The sequence below is a fragment of the Gopherus flavomarginatus genome, chromosome 1, assembly GCF_025201925.1.
Source record: "Gopherus flavomarginatus isolate rGopFla2 chromosome 1, rGopFla2.mat.asm, whole genome shotgun sequence".
Classification (NCBI taxonomy): domain Eukaryota; kingdom Metazoa; phylum Chordata; order Testudines; family Testudinidae; genus Gopherus; species Gopherus flavomarginatus.
In genome coordinates this window covers 91,579-110,125 of record NC_066617.1, presented here as the reverse complement: position 1 = coordinate 110,125, position 18,547 = coordinate 91,579, and the positions used below count along the sequence as shown (strand labels likewise).

Here is an 18,547-nt window from a genome sequence, read left to right as displayed (position 1 = left end):
CCCCTATGAAGTCCAGCCTTTGTGTGGGGACCAGGGTGGATTTCTCGGTGTTGAGGAGTAGGCTTAACTGGGAGAATAGGTCTGCGATTATGCCGACATACTGTCGGACCTGAGTCTGAGAGGTCCCCTTGATGAGCCAGTCGTCCAGATACGGGAACACATGTATCTGTTGCCGGTGGAGGTGGGCGGCGACGACGGCCATACACTTCGTGAACACCCTCGGGGCCGTGGGGAGGCCGAAGGGGAGGACTGTGAATTGGAAGTGAAGGTACTTCCTGTGTGGTGGAAAGATGGCAAAGTGGAAGCAAGTGTCCTTCATGTCGAGGGCGGCATACCAGTCTCCAAGGATGGGATAATAGTTCCCAGGGAGACCATGCGGAACTTCAACTTGAGCATCCATTTGTTGAGTCCTCGCAGGTCTAGGATAGGCCTGAGGCCTCCCTTGGACAGGCCTGAGGCCTCCCTTGGACTTGGGAATCAGAAAATAGCGGGAGTAAAACCCCTTCCCCCTCTCATCTAATGGTACCTCCTCTATGGCTCCCGCGGCGAGGAGAAACTGTACCTCTTGTAAGAGGACTTGCTCGTGAGAGAGGTCCCTGAAGAGGGACCGGGATGGGGGGCGGGAGGGCGGGGATGAAGCAAATTGGAGGTGGTATCCTTGCTTCACCGTGCGTAGAACCCAAAGATCCGAAGTCAGTTGGGACCATGCCGGGAGGAAGTAGGAGAGACGGTTGGAGAAAGGAGGGGAAGGACCCTGTCTTGATACTGGTACGCCATCCCCGGGCGCACCTTCAAAAGTTGGACTTAGGCCCTGGTGGTGCCTTAGAGGGCCCGTGGTTTTGGCCTCCTCGGTGACCGGATTGGCATCTACGGCCACCTCACCCGCGCCTTCTACTGAGGTCCTGTCTTTGCTGAGGCGTAAAGTACGGGCAGTGTGTTTGGGGTCTGAAGGATCTACGTTAGGTTACGGGGATATGCACGCCCAACGTGCACATGATGACCCTATTATCCTTCAGGCTCTGCAACCTGGGATCAGTCTTTTCCGAGAACAAACCCTTGCCATCAAAGAGCAAGTCCTGGATGGTGTACTGAAGCTCAGGAGGCAGGTTAGAGACCTGGAGCCAGGAGATACGCCTCATGGTGATGCCCGAGGCCAAAGTTCTGGCCACCAAGTCGGCCGTGTCTAGGGAGGCCTGGAGAGAGGTCCTGGCCACTTTCTTCCCTTCCTCCAGGAACGCGCTAAAATCCTGGCGTGAGTCAGGGGATCTCAATTTGGTCCTAAACAGACTAATGAACCCACCCTTTGAGCCACTAGCGACTTGCGTGTTTGTCAGTCTGTTTGGTTATTGTGGTGGTTTGTTTGTTTGAAGGACCGTGTGCTGTAGCTGGCAGTTGGAGGCTGAGCTACCAAGGAAGGTTTGAAAGCTAGAAGCCTCTGGTAATTGGCTGAGCCTTAACCAGTGGGTGGGGCATTCACTCAGGCCAGGGCTTTATAAAGCTGTGCACAAGCGACCAGGGAGCTTAGCGAACAGGAGCTGCTAACAGGGAGTTTCGCAAGGGAGTTGGGAAGGGGAGTAGGAAGGGAGTGGGGGTCCCTTGTCAGTCTCATCTGTGACCCACTGGTCCCCTGAACCTATAAACCAAGCCACATCCAAAACCTTTCTGTTTAAAGCAGAGCAGAGCGGATAGGCAGCTGCAGACGGGAATTTGAGAGAGTTTGACAGAGGGAGGCTAACGATGGTTAGGAGGACCCACAACACCTGTGGCAGCACTGCTTCTGTCTCTTCCACCTGCGCCTGTAGCCAGGCAGAGCACCAAAGCATGGATGCTTTTACCCAGATTCTGGTGTGGGTTTGCAAAGACTAACTTGCAATTTCCACTTACTGATATCCAGGCTGGGGGTGGCATCCAATGTGAAAGGTGCCTACTGGTGGACTCTCTCAGGCAGCAGGTGGGAGAGCTACAGGAGGAGGTGGCCAGGCTGAGGAACATCCGTATCCATGAGCAATTCCTGGACAGTATCCATGTGGAGACAGCTGATGTAGCTGTCCCAGTTCACAGGACTACTGACACACCAGTAGAGGAGGAGATGGCTCAGGGTGGACACTGGCAGCTGGTTACTTCTGGCAGCAGGCAGTGCTCCACCCCTGCTGCGAACCCTCCTGCTGTGGTAATAGATAACCGTTATGCTCTTCTTGATACAGGAGAGAAGAAATCACCCCCAACAGTTAAGGAGGGGAAGCCTCGTACCCCTAAGGCTGGGAGGTCTGCTGCCATCACTGATAATAAGAAACATAGGGTAGTGGTGGTTGGAAACTCTCTGCTGAGGTGGACGGAGACACCCATCTGTCGCCCTGACCGTTCATCCCGGGAGGTATGCTGCCTGCCAGGGGCCCGTATCCGAGATGCTATAGAGGCATTGTCGAGGATTATCGGGCCTTCTGACTACTACCCCATGCTACTCATCCATGTGGGTACAAATGATACTGTGAGGTGTGACATTGAGCAGATCAAGAGTAACTACAGGGATCTGTGAGTATGGGTTAAGGAGTTTGGAGCGCAGGTGGTATTCTCTTCGATTCTTCCTGTCGAAGGTAGGGGCCCGGGCAGAGACAGATGCATCGTGGAGGTGAATGCCTGGCTGCGAAGATGGTGTCACCAGAAGGGCTTTGGCTTCCTCGACCACGGGATGCTATTCGAGGAAGGACTGCTAGGCGGAGATGGCATTCACCTTTCGAGGAGGGGAAAGGCCTTATTTGCGCACAGACTGGCTAACCTAGTAAGGAGGGCTTTAAACTAGGTTCGATGGAGACAGGTGAGCAAACCCCACAGGTAAGTGGGGAACAAGACCTGGGAGATGGGTCGGAAACAAGAGGGAGCACGGGCTATAATGGCAGAGAGAAAAGAAGGTCAGGGCAAAGCTGGGAGGCAAGATCAAACCAGTATCTTAGATACCTATATACAAATGCAAGAAGTATGGGTAATAAGCAGGAAGAACTGGAAGTGCTAATAAATAAATACAACTATGACATTGTTGGCATTACTGAAACTTGGTGGGATAATACACACGACTGGAATGTTGGTGTGGATGGGTATAGTTTGCTCAGGAAGGATAGACGGGGGAAAAAGGGAGGAGGTGTTGCCTTATATATTAAAAATGTACACACTTGGACTGAGGGGGAGATGGACATAGGAGATGGAAGTGTTGAGAGTCTCTGGGTTAGGCTAAAAGGGGTAAAAAACACGGGTGATGTCATGCTGGGAGTCTACTACAGGCCACCTAATCAGGTGGAAGAGGTGGATGAGGCTTTTTTCAAAAACTACCAAAATCATCCAAAGCCCAAGATTTGGTGGTGATGGGGGACTTCAACTATCCAGGTATATGTTGGGAAAATAACACCACGGGGCACAGACTATCCAATAAGTTCCTGGACTGCATTGCAGACAACTTTTTATTTCAGAAAGTTGAAAAAGCTACTAGGGGGGAAGCTGTTCTAGACTGGATTTTAACAAATAGGGAGGAACTCGTTGAAAATTTGAAAGTAGAAGGAAGCTTGGGTGAAAGTGATCATGAAATCATAGAGTTGGAAATTCTAAGGAAGGGTAGAAGGGTGTACAGCAAAATAGAGACAATGGATTTCAGGAAGGCGGATTTTGGTAAGCTCAGATAGCTGATAGGTAAGGTCCAATGGGAATCAAGACTGAGGGGAAAAACAACTGAGGAGAGTTGGCAGTTTTTCAAAGGGACGCTATTAAGGGCCCAAAAGCAAGCTATTCCGATGGTTAGGAAAGATAGAAAATGTGGAAACAGACCACCTTGGCTTAACCACGAGATCTTGCGTGACCTACAAAATAAAAAGGCATCATATAAAAAAATGGAAACTAGGTCAGATTACAAAGGACGAATATAGGCAAATAACAGGAATGCAGGGACAAGATTAGAAAGGCAAAGGCACAAAATGAGCTGAAACTAGCTATGGGAATAAAGGAAAACAAGAAGACTTTTTATCAATACATTAGAAGCAAGAGGAAGACCAAGGACAGGGTAGGCCCACTGCTCAGTGAGGAGGGGGAAACAGTAACGGGAGACTTGGAAATGGCAGAGATGCTTAATGACTTCTTTGTTTCGGTCTTCACTGAGAAGTCTGAAGGAATGTCTAATATAGTGAATGCTTACGGGAAGAGGGTAGGTTTAGAAGATAAAATAAAAAAAAGAGCAAGTAAAAAATCACTTAGAAAAGTTAGATGCCTGCAAGTCACCAGGGCCTGATGAAATGCATCCTAGAATACTCAAGGAGTTAATAGAGGAGGTATCTGAGCCTCTAGCTATTATCTTTGGGAAATCATGGGAGACGGGAGATTCCAGAAGACTGGAAGGGGGCAAATATAGTGCCCATCTATAAAAAGGGAAATAAAAACAACCCAGGAAACTACAGACCAGTTAGTTTAACTTCTGTGCCAGGGAAGATAATGGAGCAAGTAATTAAATAAATCATCTGCAAACATTTGGAAGGTGGTAAGGTGATAGGGAATAGCCAGCATGGATTTGTAAAGAACATATCGTGTCAAACTAATCTGATAGCATTCTTTGATAGGATAACGAGCCTTGTGGATAAGGGAGAAGAGGTGGATGTGATATACCTAGACTTTAGTAAGGCATTTGATACGGTCTCGCATGATATTCTTATAGATAAACTAGGAAAGTACAATTTAGATGGGGCTACTATACGGCGGGTGCATAACTGGCTGGATAACCGTACTCAGAGAGTAGTTATTAATGGCTCCCAAACCTGCTGGAAAGGTATAACAAGTGGGGTTCTGCAGGGGTCTGTTTTGGGACCAGTTCTGTTCAATATCTTCATCAACGATTTAGATATTGGCATAGAAAGAACGCTTATTAAGTTTGCAGATGATACCAAATTGGGAGGGATTGCAACTGCTTTGGAGGACAGGGTCAAAATTCAAAATGATCTGGACAAATTGGAGAAATGGTCTGAGGTAAACAGGATGAAGTTCAATAAAGATAAATGCAAAGTGCTCCACTTAGGAAGGAACAATCAGTTTCACACATACAGAATGGGAAGAGACTGTCTAGGAAGGAGTATGGCAGAAAGAGATCTAGGGGTCATAGTAGACCACAAGCTTAATATGAGTCAACAGTGTGATACTGTTGCAAAAAAAGCAAACGTGATTCTGGGATGCATTAACAGGTGTGTTGTAAACAAGACACAAGAAGTCATTCTTTCGCTTTACTCTGCGCTGGTTAGGCTTCAACTGGAGTATTGTGTCCAGTTCTGGGCACAGCATTTCAAGAAAGATGTGGAGAAACTGGAGAGGGTCCAGAGAAGAGCAACAAGAATGATTAAAGGTCTTGAGAACATGACCTATGAAGGAAGGCTGAAGGAATTGGGTTTGTTTAGTTTGGAAAAGAGAAGACTGAGAGGGGACATGATAGCAGTTTTCAGGTATCTAAAAGGGTGTCATCAGGAGGAGGGAGAAAACTTGTTCACCTTAGCCTCCAAAGATAGAACAAGAAGCAATGGGCTTAAACTACAGCAAGGGAGATTTAGGTTGGACATTAGGAAAAAGTTCCTAACAGTCAAGGTAGTTAAACACTGGAATAGATTGCCTAAGAAAGTTGTGGAATCTCCATCTCTGGATATATTTAAGAGTAGGTTAGATAAATGTCTATCAGGGATGGTCTAGACAGTATTTGGTCCTGCCATGAGGGCAGGGGACTAGACTCGATGACCTCTCGAGGTCCCTTCCAGTCCTAGAGTCTATGAGTTTGAGTCCAGGGGTAGCAGTTCGGTGAACATAACCTCCTCCGCCCAGGTGTTATAGTTATATTGGCTCAGTAGAGCCTGCTGGTTGGCCACTCGGAGCTGTAGGGCCCCCGCTGAGTACACCTTACGACCCAGGAGATCCACAAGCCTGGCCTCCTTGGACTTTGGAACAGGCGCCTGCTGGCCATGGCGTTCCCTTTCATTGACCGACTGGACAACTAAGGAGGAGGGAGGAGGATGAATGTACAAGTACTCATACCCCCGAGAGGGTACCATGTACTTTCTCTCTACTCCCTTTGCCGTCAGTGGAATGGAGGCTGGAGACTGGTGTCGGCAGTGGCCTGGATAGTCTTAATAAAACGGCAGTGCCACTTGGGTGGGGGCATCGGCGGTGAGGATGCGCACTACGAGGTCTTTGACTTCCGGGACCTCCTCCACTGGGAGGTTGATATTGAGAGCCACCCTGCGAAGGAGGTCCTGATAGGCCCTGAGGTCCATAGGCGGGGGCCCTGATGATGAGGTCCCTGCCACCGCCTCATCCAGAGAGGAGGAGGATGATACCCCGGGAATGAGAGGGTCCTGGATGGCCTCTTGCTCCTGGGACGGTTCCTGCTCCAGCTGTCCCGGGGAGTCTGGAGGATGTGTCGCGTGCTCCTCCGATTCAGCCGCGGGGGGGCGGGAAAGGGTGGCCTCTGCTGCCCGATGTTCTGAGGCAGCAGAGCGGGTCTGGACTAGGGGAGCACCCTGGGCTTGATGGTATGCCCAGGGTGTCCAAAAGGACCACTGTTGAGGTCCTACATCCTGAGGCCGTGAGTCCTGAAAAACCCCCGTAGGCACCTCTGTATCACGGTCCCTGTCATAATAGCTGTCCGCATGGGAGGATACGGATGTCTGTCTGGATGGCCATGGGGGAGCAGAGAAGCCTGGAGCCGAAGTCCCGACGGATCTCGCCCCCCTTGACCGTGGGGACCGGTGCTGGTACGCAGAGCGGTACCGAGAACGAGACTGAGACCTGCGACCAGACCGGTGCTGGGAGGTGACCGGGATCTCGAGTCTCTGTGCCGTGATCTGCTCTGGGAGGTACGGTGCCTGGGTCGGTGCCAGGAACCGGAGCGGTACCGCGAGTAGCAGGTCGGGGAGCGAGAGACTGACCGGTGCCATGAGTCCGACCGGTGCCGTGGAGAGGAACGGTGCTGGGACTGGGAGCGGTGTCGAGAGTGGGAGCGACGTCTCGACCGAGAGCGTTTGTGGGATCATGACCTTGAGTGGTGCCGGTCCGCTACGCTGACAGACGACGGTCTGGTCAGGGTCGGCTTGCCCATGGATTGTAGTACCCGCATGGGCGGTGCCGGGGGTAGAGGCGGTGCTGCATTGGTAATGGCGATCAAGTCTCTCGCCGCAGAAAACGTCTCTGGAGTAGACGGCAAAGTGAGCTTTACCACGGCAGGTTCCGGGGAGTTGTCAGGCGCCGGACTCAATGGCTCTCGTGGGGCTGGAGTCGACGGTGCCGGTTTAGGTGGTGCCGCGGCAGGTATTGGTGCGGGGCGGTCCGACCTAGGCGCAGTCTCTGGCTGCGACACGGGTGTTGTTGGGGCCGTCTGAGCCTTCGCTGTCTTCGACCTCGGGGAGAGGGAGCGGCGCGGGGTCGATTTCGGTGCCGGAGGCGGCTGGTGCCGGGAGTCCTTAGGTGTACCGGCGATGCCCGCTGCCGTAGGGGTGCCTCTGCTCACCAACTGGCTCGTGCTCGGTGCCGAAGGTGAAGGTGTCAGGGCCACTTCCATGAGGAGCTGCTTTAATCTGATGTCCCGCTCCTTCTTAGTTCTCGGCTTAAAAGCCTTGCAAATTGGGCACTTAGCAAATAAGTGCAATTCCCCGAGGCACTTCAAACAGGAGTCGTGGGGATCTCCTGTTGGCATCGGCCTGTGACAGGCTGAGCACTGCCTGAAACCCAGTGAGCCAGGCATGAGCTCCGGCACCGGGTGTGGGGAAGGTGCTACCCCCCGAACCCTGCAAACAATTACTAACTAACAACTATAACTATGAACTATAACTAAATCTAACGAACTATATAAAGAAGAACAATTAACTACAACTATGGATATAACCACGAGAAGAAAAACTACGAGTAGCTAGGGAAGGTGGAGGTCAGCTAAGCCGCACTCCACTGTTCTAACGACCGACATGGGCGGTAAGAAGGAACTGAAGGGTGGCCGGGTCGGCTGGGGTATATATCCGGCGCCATAGCGGTGCCACTCCAGGGGGCACCCAGCCGACCCACCGAGTGTTGCTAGGGTAAAAGTTTCTCCGACGAACGTGCATGCGGAGCGCACACACCTATCTGGAAAGGATATGAGCAATCACTCGAAGAAGAATAGGCATGTCTGACACACATCATAGGCTCTCCGGCCCTGAGGTGGGGGAGGGGAATGTAACATCCACTGACATTAACGGAACAGTTCATACATCTCAGAAGTCTGTATAAGCTTAGTTGTGCTATTCCCTGTAAAAAGAGCACTGTCAATTTAAAAATCCTATCTGGTGAAATAAAACTTTACCAATGTTACTAAGAAACAGTCAAATATTAAAATGTAGACAGTAAAAACTCTCATGTACTCTTCGCATTTTAATCCAGATGTTTACTTTCGGCATCTCTCTGATCTTAAGGAATGTCATTTAAATTACAGCCATATTTGTTTGTCATGCATTTCTCTTTCAAGTTCTCATTGCTACAGTGTTTGGGTTGCAAATACTACAGAGAAAGTTTTATTTGTTCCTAAACAATTTTCTATCGGAATTTTTAACATCATGGTACATTTCTATTGTCCTTTGACTCTGCAATTCCCCCCACCAAACAAAAATAAATAAATAAATAAAATTGGATCAAATAGGAATTGTTGAATTCTTGAAGGCATCATTTACTTGCTATCTTAGTAACTTCAAAATATAACCACTCTATGCAGCAGAACTTATTTTAAGTTTCATGTTAGTAGAGAGAGACTACAGATGTTTCCCTGCTGACTACAGTATGTTAAGGTGAATATAAACTACAATTTGGCTTAAAAAGCAGTATCTGCTGATAACTGAGAAATGAGAGATGGAAGGAAAGACCATAACACCGAAGTAACCACCGCTCACTTTCATTTTCTCTTTACCTGGATACATGAATCTGTAGCTCCTCTATATGCATGGACATCTGCCTCATCTGATCCTTTAGAATAGTGCAGGTCTCCTCTCTAGCATGGATCTCCTCTTCCTTCTTTTGAATAGCCTCAGTGAACAACTTCTCCCATTTTTTGGACTCATCAATCACTCGATCCCTGTCATCCTGGAGAGAAGTCATGCTCCTGGTGAAGGCTGCAAGCTGGGCCAGGTTTTTGTTAAGGCTGCCTTGTAGCTGCTTGGCCTCTTGTTCTCTTCTGTGCAAGGAGTCTTGAATGTCTCTGACAGTCCCTTCCATAGAATCTCTCTCTCTCTGCAAAGATGCCAGTTTTTCCTCCATGTTATTTATCTCCTTTGAGTGCTTGTCTTTTTCTTGTCCCAGTCTTCTCTCAAAATCTTCATCCTTTCTCTTCATTTGAATTTTAACATGCTCTTTGTTTGCCTGCAGCTCCTCTCTCACTTTGAGACTCTCTGCTAAAATCCTTGCTGTCTCACTCTGAGTATCATCCAGTAATATTCTGCAGGAAGCCAGCTCTGCTTGTGCTTTCTTGGTGTCTTCACATGCTTTGGCTAAGTTCTCTTTGGCTGCTGCGAGTTCCTTTTGAGACTCACTTTGAACAAACTGCAGAGCTTTAACAGTTCTCTCTAGACTACTGATCTTCTCCTGGCTTTTAATACAGTCCTTCTGCAACTGTTTCACCTCCTGCTGTTTCTGTTTCAACAGCTCCTGAAGCTCTTTTGCATGAGTTCTGCTGCCATCTCCCTTCTGAGCACATTTTAGTTTTTCTGCATATTCCTTCTGTGTCTCTGCCTCTGCCTCAGTTTTCTCTCTCATCAGCTGCCGCTTCTCCTCCTCCAGCTCATTTACCATTCTTTGCAAGCTCTGGAGCTCAGATTTCAGTTGCTCATTTTTGGTTTGAAGGTCAGCCATGTCTTGTTGATAGTTTCCAATACTTCCGTTAAGTTCTGCTAGCTGATTCATGAGCCTTTCCTCTAAGTCATCCTTCTCTGCCTCCAGCGTTTCCTTCAGCTTTGTCATTCTGACAAGTTGTTCTTCGATTTGTCTGTTAGTTAGTTCCATCTTGGCTACTGTTTCCTGAAGGGTGTTCAGTTCACGGACTTTTGCTGCCACTTGGCTCTCTAAGGCCTTCTTCTCCTCTCCTAAGGTTTCAACACTCCTGAAGATGCTGCCTACTTGTTTTTCTGCAGCCATTCTATTTTCCTCCAATTCTGTGATTCGCTCTGTAAGCTGAACTATTTGCTGTAAGTAAGTATTAATTTCATCATGTGACCTGCTACCTTCATTTAATTTCTCTTCTGCCTCAGTTACAATGCCTGCTCTAAGAGGCTCTGGAGATTCTGTGCAGGGCCCTAAATCCACTTGATTGTCAGCCACTTCTAGAGGTAATGCTGCTGTGGGAACAGCTTGATTTGCTTCTTCCACAATAGTTTTTTGGACACCATGCTTGGCTGCTGCATCTAAGTTTTCCTTTAGCTTGGATTCTGTGCACTGCAATTGGTGCTTTAAGACTTGAACTTCTTGACCAAGAGAACCCTTTTCAGCCATTAATGTTTCAAGCTGAATGGAAAGCGATTGGCAGTCCCTCTTAGAGCTCTCTAGTGCCTCTCTAAGACTAGTGCTTGTCAAGAGAGACATATCTCCATCCCTGTTTAGGTCACCCTCTGTAGGGTGCAACTCTGCTCTCAGCCGTTCGTTCTCCTCCTCCAGTTCCAGGATCTTTTGTTGCTTGGATTTTGCAAACTTCCTCATTTTTTCTTTCATTCCCTCCATCTCCTGCTCAGCCTCCTGCAGCTGCTTATCTACTTCTCTTTTCTTAGCCTCAGCACCTTTCAACTTGCTGAAAATGTCTTGCTTTTCCTGCCTGATAGTTTCCAGAACATGATGAATTCGCTCAGCTTCATTACTTACATTCTCATAGGACTGCAAGAGGGTTTCATATTCTTTCTGCAGTTCCTTATATTTCTCTTGCCACTCAGAACTCTCGGCAGCCTGCAAACATTTCAAGGATTCAATCTCCTTCTCTAGCTTCTCCTTCTCTTGAGTGATCCCCTCTAGAGCCAGCTTCAGGCTTTCACAAGAGCTATCAAGGTTCTGATTTTCCATTAAAGCTTTGTCAACTTCTGCAATGAGTTTCTCTCTCTCTTCAGTGACGCCTACTAACTTTTCTGATAATGCATCTTTTTCCCTATCCCAATCACAAACCTGGCTCTCCATATCTGCCAGCCTCAGAGAGAGAGTTTCTATAGTCATTTTGGCAGTAGCCAGCTCCTCTTTTAGAGTCGTGCTCTCTTTAAGTGCCTCTTTTCTAGAGATGAGTGCAGCCTGCAGCTTTCTCTGCACTTGGTTCTTATATTTGGCTTCTTCAGCCCCCTCATCTGGTCTCTGCTGGAGTTCAAGAAGCTCAGCTTTCAGTCGCTTGCTTTGTTCCTCATGCATACTAGTTTGTTTTTCCAGTTGACTGTGCAGAGTCTTGATCAAGTCTTCGTTTTCCAGGAAATCTCTCTGTACCTGAGTAAGAGCTTTGCTTTTCTCCCTTAGCTGCAAGTTTAAGAGTTCAATTTCTTCATCCTTTTTGCTCATGAGATTTTTTAGCTCCTCTACTTCTTGTTTAAGTGCCTTCAGATTGTCTTGTCTGGAAATCTCTGTTTGACTTTTTTCCAGTTCTGCCTGAAGACTTGGTGCATGGGCTTCCACCTGGTGACAGGTGCTCTTCAGACCTTCCATCTCTGAGAGCAACTGTGCTATGTGCTCTTGTAGCTGAATGACTGCTTCTGATTTGCAAGCAAGATCACTTTCCAAATGACTGACTGTGAATTCTAGTTCATCTTTCTTGGTCTGCAGATTCTTGAGCTCTGCCTTAAACTCTTCCATAGAAACATCTGTCTCCTGTAAGAGGTTATTTGTTTTAGTATTTTCTACTTCCAAGCATGAAGACTCAATCCAGCCTTGGCTCCTGTCAGAATGCTGTAAATTTCCTGCAAGCTCTTGTGTTACATCGAGTACAGACTCAGCTGATCTTTGGAAATGGATGCCTGGCAGAGAATGGCTCTCTGTACACTCTCTCTGTGCTTGGAGTTGTCTGAGCTGATCTTGGATGCTTTCCTTCTCTTTGCTTTGCTTATCAAACTGTTCTTGTAGGAGATTGTAATCATCCTTCTGCTGTTTCAGCTGCTCTCTGTGGTGTCGATCTTTTTCTTGAGCCTTCTTTATAGTGTCCTTACGGGAAGTCAGTGCTTCCTGAAGCTTCTTTTGAAGTTGATCTTTTTCTTGTTCAAGGGCTGAGATTCTCTCTTTCAGAGCAGACTTATGGTGTTCTTCAAACCCTGCAGCAGCTGGACTGTTCACCTCATCCTCTTTAGAAGCAGCTGGGTCAGAACCTTCTAAGCACTTATTGGCTGTGATAAGTTTCTGGATGGCTGACTGGCTTTCCATAATTTCAGCCTTCTTCGAATCAATTAGGTTGGTCTTATCCTGCAAACTTTTCTTCATCTCCTCAATCAGAGCCTGCAACTGTGCTTCAGCTGCTTCCTTCTCCAGCAAGTCCTTCTGGATGCTCTGCAGCTCAGCTTCCCTTTCAGAAAGCAACTGCATGAGAGACATCTCCCTGGCTTGGCTTTCAGGAGTCACGTCTCCCTCTGCATTTAGGCCACTTGCTGTAGTACCTTCCACTTCAGCTTTCTGAGCTTCTGCCCCAAATGTCCCTCTCACTTGCACCAGCTCATTCTCCAGCTTGTTGACCTTCTTCAGAAGTTCCTTCCTGTTGATGAGAGCTGCCTGCAGCTTTCGCTTCACTTGCTCATTTTCTTTTTTGAGATGCTCCAGTTCACTTCCTAGCACCTCTCTCTCCTTACACACTGCTGCCATCATCTCGCTCTGCTGCTCAGACCCCTTGCATTTCAGACACAAGTCTTCTGCTTCTCCTGTTTGTTCCGTGTGCTGGTCTCTTATTGCCTCAGTTTTCAGCAATAAGCTCATCTGCTCTTTAAGGCCCTTTAGCTCACTCCCCAGAGCAAATTTCTCTTCATTCAGCTGGCCTATTTTCGCAGACATTGTGATGCTGATTTCAGTCACCTGCTGATCCCTCTCCAGTAAAGCTTGCTGGAGGTTCTCATTGTCCCCAGTCCGTTCAGCAAGAAGCTGTTCTAGCCTTACTGCGTCAAGCTCCTTTGAGACAATGCCCTGGGTAAGCTCCTCTGTCTTGACTGTGGTCTTCCTCAAATGTTCCTGCAGATCAAGCACTTCACACTCCGTCTTCTGGAGCTGGTTTCTCAGACTTTTTGCTAGAGCATCCTGTTTCGAAAGCTGAAGCTGTGCCTCATCCAGGTCCTTTTGCAAAGCTTCAATTTTTCTCTCTTTGGATTTATATTCATTTTTCAGGCTCTGGATTTGTTCTTTCAGTAGACTGTGCTGTACAGTTCTGCTTTCATAGTCAGATAGCCTCTGCTTTTCTGAATCCATTAGATTTCCTTCAAGCTCCTTTAGTTCCGTTATGGTACAAAGCTCCTTCATCTGAGACAGGAGCTGATCTCTCTCTTCAGTCAGAACATGCAATGCACTGTTAGATTTCTCTGCATTTTTCCTGCATGCCTCTGCCAGCTGGGTTAGCCTATTTATTTCTGCCACTTTCTCTTCTGAGTCTTTCTTATACAATTCCTCTGATTTCTGCAGACTTGTTTGCAGCTCCATAATTTTTCTTTGCAACTGTGTCAGCTCCTGAGGCTGAGAAAGACCAAGCTCTGTAGTTGCTGCAGAGAGCCCTCCTCTGAGCCCTTGCACTGCATCCATTTCCCCTCCACTGTGGGTGATGTGCTCTAGGAGTACTTCTGGGAAGCTGTTTGTCTCTTCCTGAAGCACAGAGGTTTTCTGCACTTCCTCCACCGTCAGCGAGTCACTGCTCAATTCACTCTGGATAGATGAGGTCTTTTGTCCTTCTCCCTCAAGGAATCTTGGCTGGAATCTTCCTCCCATAACATTTATTTCTTCCTCTGCCCAGTTCATTGCAGGTGTTTGGCTTCCTGGATCCAAGAGCTGTCCCTTCAGAAATGTTATCTCTTCTTGAGCTTCCCTCAATTCCAGCAGCAAGACTGACAGCTCTTTATGTTTCGCTGCAGAAAGATACTCCAGAATGCCAGCTGGGCCACCTTCTTCAGCAGACTGCCCACTGCTGCTTCTGGGTGGTTCCTCTGTACTGGTCTAGAACAAGAAAAAAAGAGCTAGTCTCAAATAAACCAGAATTCTCTTGAACCCCGTGAGAGGGCTGTCTTACTCTGCATCTGGATGCCTCTGCCTCATTTTCCCACTTTGCTGATACCGTAAAGTGTGTACACTTTATATGTTGCAGCTAAGGTTCCCATATCTTGGACTGTTTATTGGAACATAAAAGTATTCAAGGACCTTTACGGCAGTCCTCTTCAGGTCCTTTTATATCCTTCCCAATTACCCGTGTCAGAGCTTCAGGGATTGGCTCTGAGCGCCCTGCCATAGGCTGACTTGCTAGTTCTCAAGACGCCCAAAGTTTCTCTAGATCCCTGCAGAGACAGACTCTAAAGCATTCTTCTCTTCCTGTGCCTCTCCCAGGTCTCCCTGCAGGCCTCTTCCACCAGTATCTTCCTGGGCTCCTGTCCCAGATCCCTCTGGGTAGGGAGCTCTCCTGGTACCACTTCAAGCAGAGTTTGTGTGGGGAGATCTACACCAGGTCTTTCCCAGCTTCTGGTTTAACCGTACTACATGAGACAAACTTACTTTTTATTTCCTGCCCTGATTATTTGACCAGTTACATGACCTTCCTAATTGTCTTTTACAGTGATTACAAGCAGCTGCTGCCATTCCAAGGGCAAAAGGGTTCATTCTTTCCCTGCCAGTGCAGGGAAAAAGGCCAGCACACCCAGTCTCACATCTTCAGTGCAGGAATCAAGGAATTGCCACATTGGGATTGGATGTGGGAAGAAGGGTAAGCTCAGCATGACAGGAACTTCAGACCAGAAATGTAACCAGACTCCTGTGGGAGGTCTTGTTCACACACAGCACCAATTCTTAACCATTTTAGCACCCTCTGCCACTTCTGTTGCTGGGCTGTAAGCCAGATAGGCTCAGTGGGGACTAAACCCTGTTTATAGGGCTCTAAAACAAGATGCTTGTTCCCTATTCTGTGTCTGATGCCAGGATCAGAGGGCTAAATAGGACATGTGGACCAAGGTATTTGCTCTTATTCAAGTAGCATTCCTTGTGGTCTTGCTCTCTTCTGGAGATAGGGGGGCAATGAATCCTCCTCAGAGCAAAGGGTGGAGGTCACCTGTCCCCCTACCCCCTCGTATTTATGCTTTAACTCCCCATACCATTAATGTTCTGGTGTTGCAATGGCTGTGCTGCTGTCAAGCTGGACTGATTAACAGGAATGATTAAAGAGAGCTAAACACATAGAGCCTTGCTCAGCACCATAATAGCACCATCAGGTTGTGAGATTGTGGAAGCTCTATAATCTGAGCCTTTTCAAACTAGATTGGACATTATCTAGACTGTAGACTTGTCTAACTTTGTGATAGAACCTATATTGCCAAGGTCATACCTGGGTTAGAGCCATGATATCTTCAGATGGCTGAGGAGATTGTGGTTCATTATTCACTAGTGCTGCTGAATGACCTAGTGACAAAATACATGCATTTCACCAGCAGAAAATCCAGATCCACAGCAAGCCAGTGAACAGATGGAAAGAGATCCAGACACATGGGGCTGGAGCTTCCTCAAGAAGTGAGGGGAGAAGAGAGACAGATAGTGGTGCCTTACGGCAGGCTCTCCTCATCCTCCAGACCTAGCAGCTTATACCTTTGACTGGGGCACCACATGGTGCAGGACCTTGCTTAACTCGTGGGGATGGAGTGAGTTGGAGAAAGGGAACCAGGGCAGGCTCCCACACCAGGATCCAGCAAGTCCATTCCCCTCTCTGAAATAACAGCCTTCTCTTGCTGCCAGCTAACATAGTTAGTCCTGAAGTTCAAGTGGTAGCACATTGTTACTGAAATATTGGGTTTGCCTAGCTGAGAGCCAATTAACAGCCTGACAGGGATAAGGAAAAATTTTTTATTTTGCAGAAAAAGGAGAGCCTGTACCTTGGTACAAAAGACTGTTTTACACAAATTTTACAAACCTTTTATACATATTTAGACAAAGACCCTTGCGTGTTAATACTTAAATTGGTAAGTGTAAAATTTTACGCTCCCCCCACACCTACTGGCCGCTTGTAATCTATTAAGGGGGGTCAGCCAGCTTTCACAACATAACAGAATTAGTTTTTACCTTTTGCTTTAAACCCCCCACAGGAAATTAAAAACAAAAAATTATGTTAAAAACACTGAGACGGCAAGTCAAGCTCTTGAATGTTAGGTAATGTCAGATTTATGGTTTCCCATGAACTTTAATTCTGCTCCCCTTTGCATATGCATTATGATACAGTCTTTACTTACATAATCACATGCTATTTTTTCCACAGGACACCTGTTTCATTCAGTGCAGGGGACACGAGTGGACAGATTTAAGAAAAACTAAATCTGGTATTTCCTAAATTTCACGAGCTTGACTGTGCAACCTAATAACATTTTTAACATTGTTTTATTTGTATGTAAGAATCTTACTAGACAAGATGGACAAAGGAGGGAAAACAGAGGCACAAAGAGGGGAAGTGACTTGCCCATGGTCACACAGCACATTAGTGACAGAGCAAGGAACAGAATGAAGATCTCCTGACTCCCAGCCCAGTGTCCTATCCACTGGACAATGCTGCCTCGCACCTTTCCTATATCCTACCTCAGACTCTGATCCTACCAACCCTTCTCTCTCCTTTTTATGTCAGAGGCCACCTCACAACCCAATATAAAAATCTTCCTCCCCACTGTGCCACCTCAGATTTACTCCCTCTGTCTCCCCATGTATATATAGTATCAGAACCTTCCTCTTTCTGCACAGCTTCAGAACCTGATCTCAAAGTCAGGCTCCCTGAATCACTTCAGACCCTTCCATGAAGCCTCATAGCCTCTCCCCAGATGTGCAGTCCCCCTTACTTCTCCAATTCTGTGACATTACCATCAGGCCCAGGTGAGCAGTATCCAGAGCAGGATGGTCCTTCTTGAGTGAGCAAGTCCAATAACTTGGAATCAGTTCCAATGCTGTCAGTCTATTGAAAAACAAAGATTGATTGGTTGGTTGGTTCACAGCTGTAATCATCACCCTTGGACTCAGCTGTTTTAGCTGCCTGGCACACTGTCTGACCATTCTGAATCCTGCTACTTTAAGACCTACATCTGCAGCCTAATGGAGATACAAAACATTGTATAAGATACTGGATAAAAGCCTGAATGCAGATCTCAGTGATCTATCAAGTTAACCCTTAGGGCACCAAGAAATACCAACATCCTAAGCACCTCCCCCATCACACCCTATATGTGACCCCTACATTCCTTCTCTCCAAAAAGGAGCAACTCCACTTTCCTATCCTTCCATTATCTTCCTTCGACACACCAGATGAGGGCCTTTCCGAGCAGGCAGAGCATCTTGTGACCTTAACAGGCCAACTCAGATTAAAGCCATAGATTAATTCACTTGTGGGTGAATATCAAAGAAATGTTAAGTGTCCTGGTATATGTGGAGCATTTCACTTGTGTGTGCATATCAAAGAACATAAGAATATAAGTACGGTCAAATTGGGTCAGACCAAAGGTCCATCTAGCCCAGTATCCTGTCTTCTGACAGTGGCCAATGCCAGGTACCCCAGAGCAAATGAACAGAACAGGTAATATCAAGTGATCCATGCCCTGTTGCCCATTCCCAGCTTCTGGCAAACAGAAGAAATGTTATTGTCTTCACTTACCTATAAACTGTTGTTTACTATCGTATTACATTATGTATACCCGGTAATTAAATAACCCTAGATTGAAGTGTGTGTTAGTGTTAAGATGTAAATGTACTGGATATGTAAACTTATTGAAAAGTAACAAAAGATTGTTTCTGGTCATCACACTGTGTTTATATTACGTTTACCCATTGCACAAGATTGGAGTCTTGGAAATGTAAAAGATTGCTAACTTCGGAGCATGGGTTGTTGTGCTAGACAATGGAAGTTCACAGACTCTGCATTTAATCAACAAAAGAAGAGCCCATGTTGTGATGAAAACATTTGCCAGATGGCTTTCCACAGACAGCAGCTATAAGAATGGATACAAGGATTGATCCTGTATCTCTGAACTGTTTCGGATTCTAACAGGGCGGACTACTGAACAAGTAGACAAAAGATCCCTTGAATTACCCTGGGCAACCCTGAGGAACTTTTGGAAAACTAGCAGATCACTACATCTCTATCATCATTTTGGACTTACCAACTGACTCACCTGTTAATGTATTTTACCTGCTTTAACCTCTCAATAACTCTAATTTCTTTTCTTACTGATAAAACTTTAGTTTGTTTACTAGAGAAATCAGCTACCAGAATTGTTTTTGGTGTGAAATCAAGACTATTCATTGATCTGGGTAAGTGACTGACTCTTTGGGGTTGGGAATAACCTAATGTGATGTGGAATTTGGTGTAAGAGAC

General features: G+C 47.0%; 1 protein-coding gene across 8 annotated transcripts in view; it reads right to left on the bottom strand.

Moving 5' to 3' along the window:
- Window positions 1-18,547, bottom strand: part of GOLGB1 (golgin B1) — a 154,535-nt gene that overhangs the window by 76,807 nt on the left and 59,181 nt on the right. For all 8 annotated transcript variants that reach the window (XM_050952566.1, XM_050952576.1, XM_050952586.1 and 5 more), the window contains 3 exons: window positions 17,044-17,134; window positions 15,533-15,606; window positions 8,939-14,160 (listed from right to left, as the gene is read on the bottom strand). In XM_050952566.1, coding sequence (XP_050808523.1) covers window positions 8,939-14,160; window positions 15,533-15,606; window positions 17,044-17,134 — 5,387 coding nt within the window. The remainder of the gene's footprint in view (window positions 1-8,938; window positions 14,161-15,532; window positions 15,607-17,043; window positions 17,135-18,547) is intronic.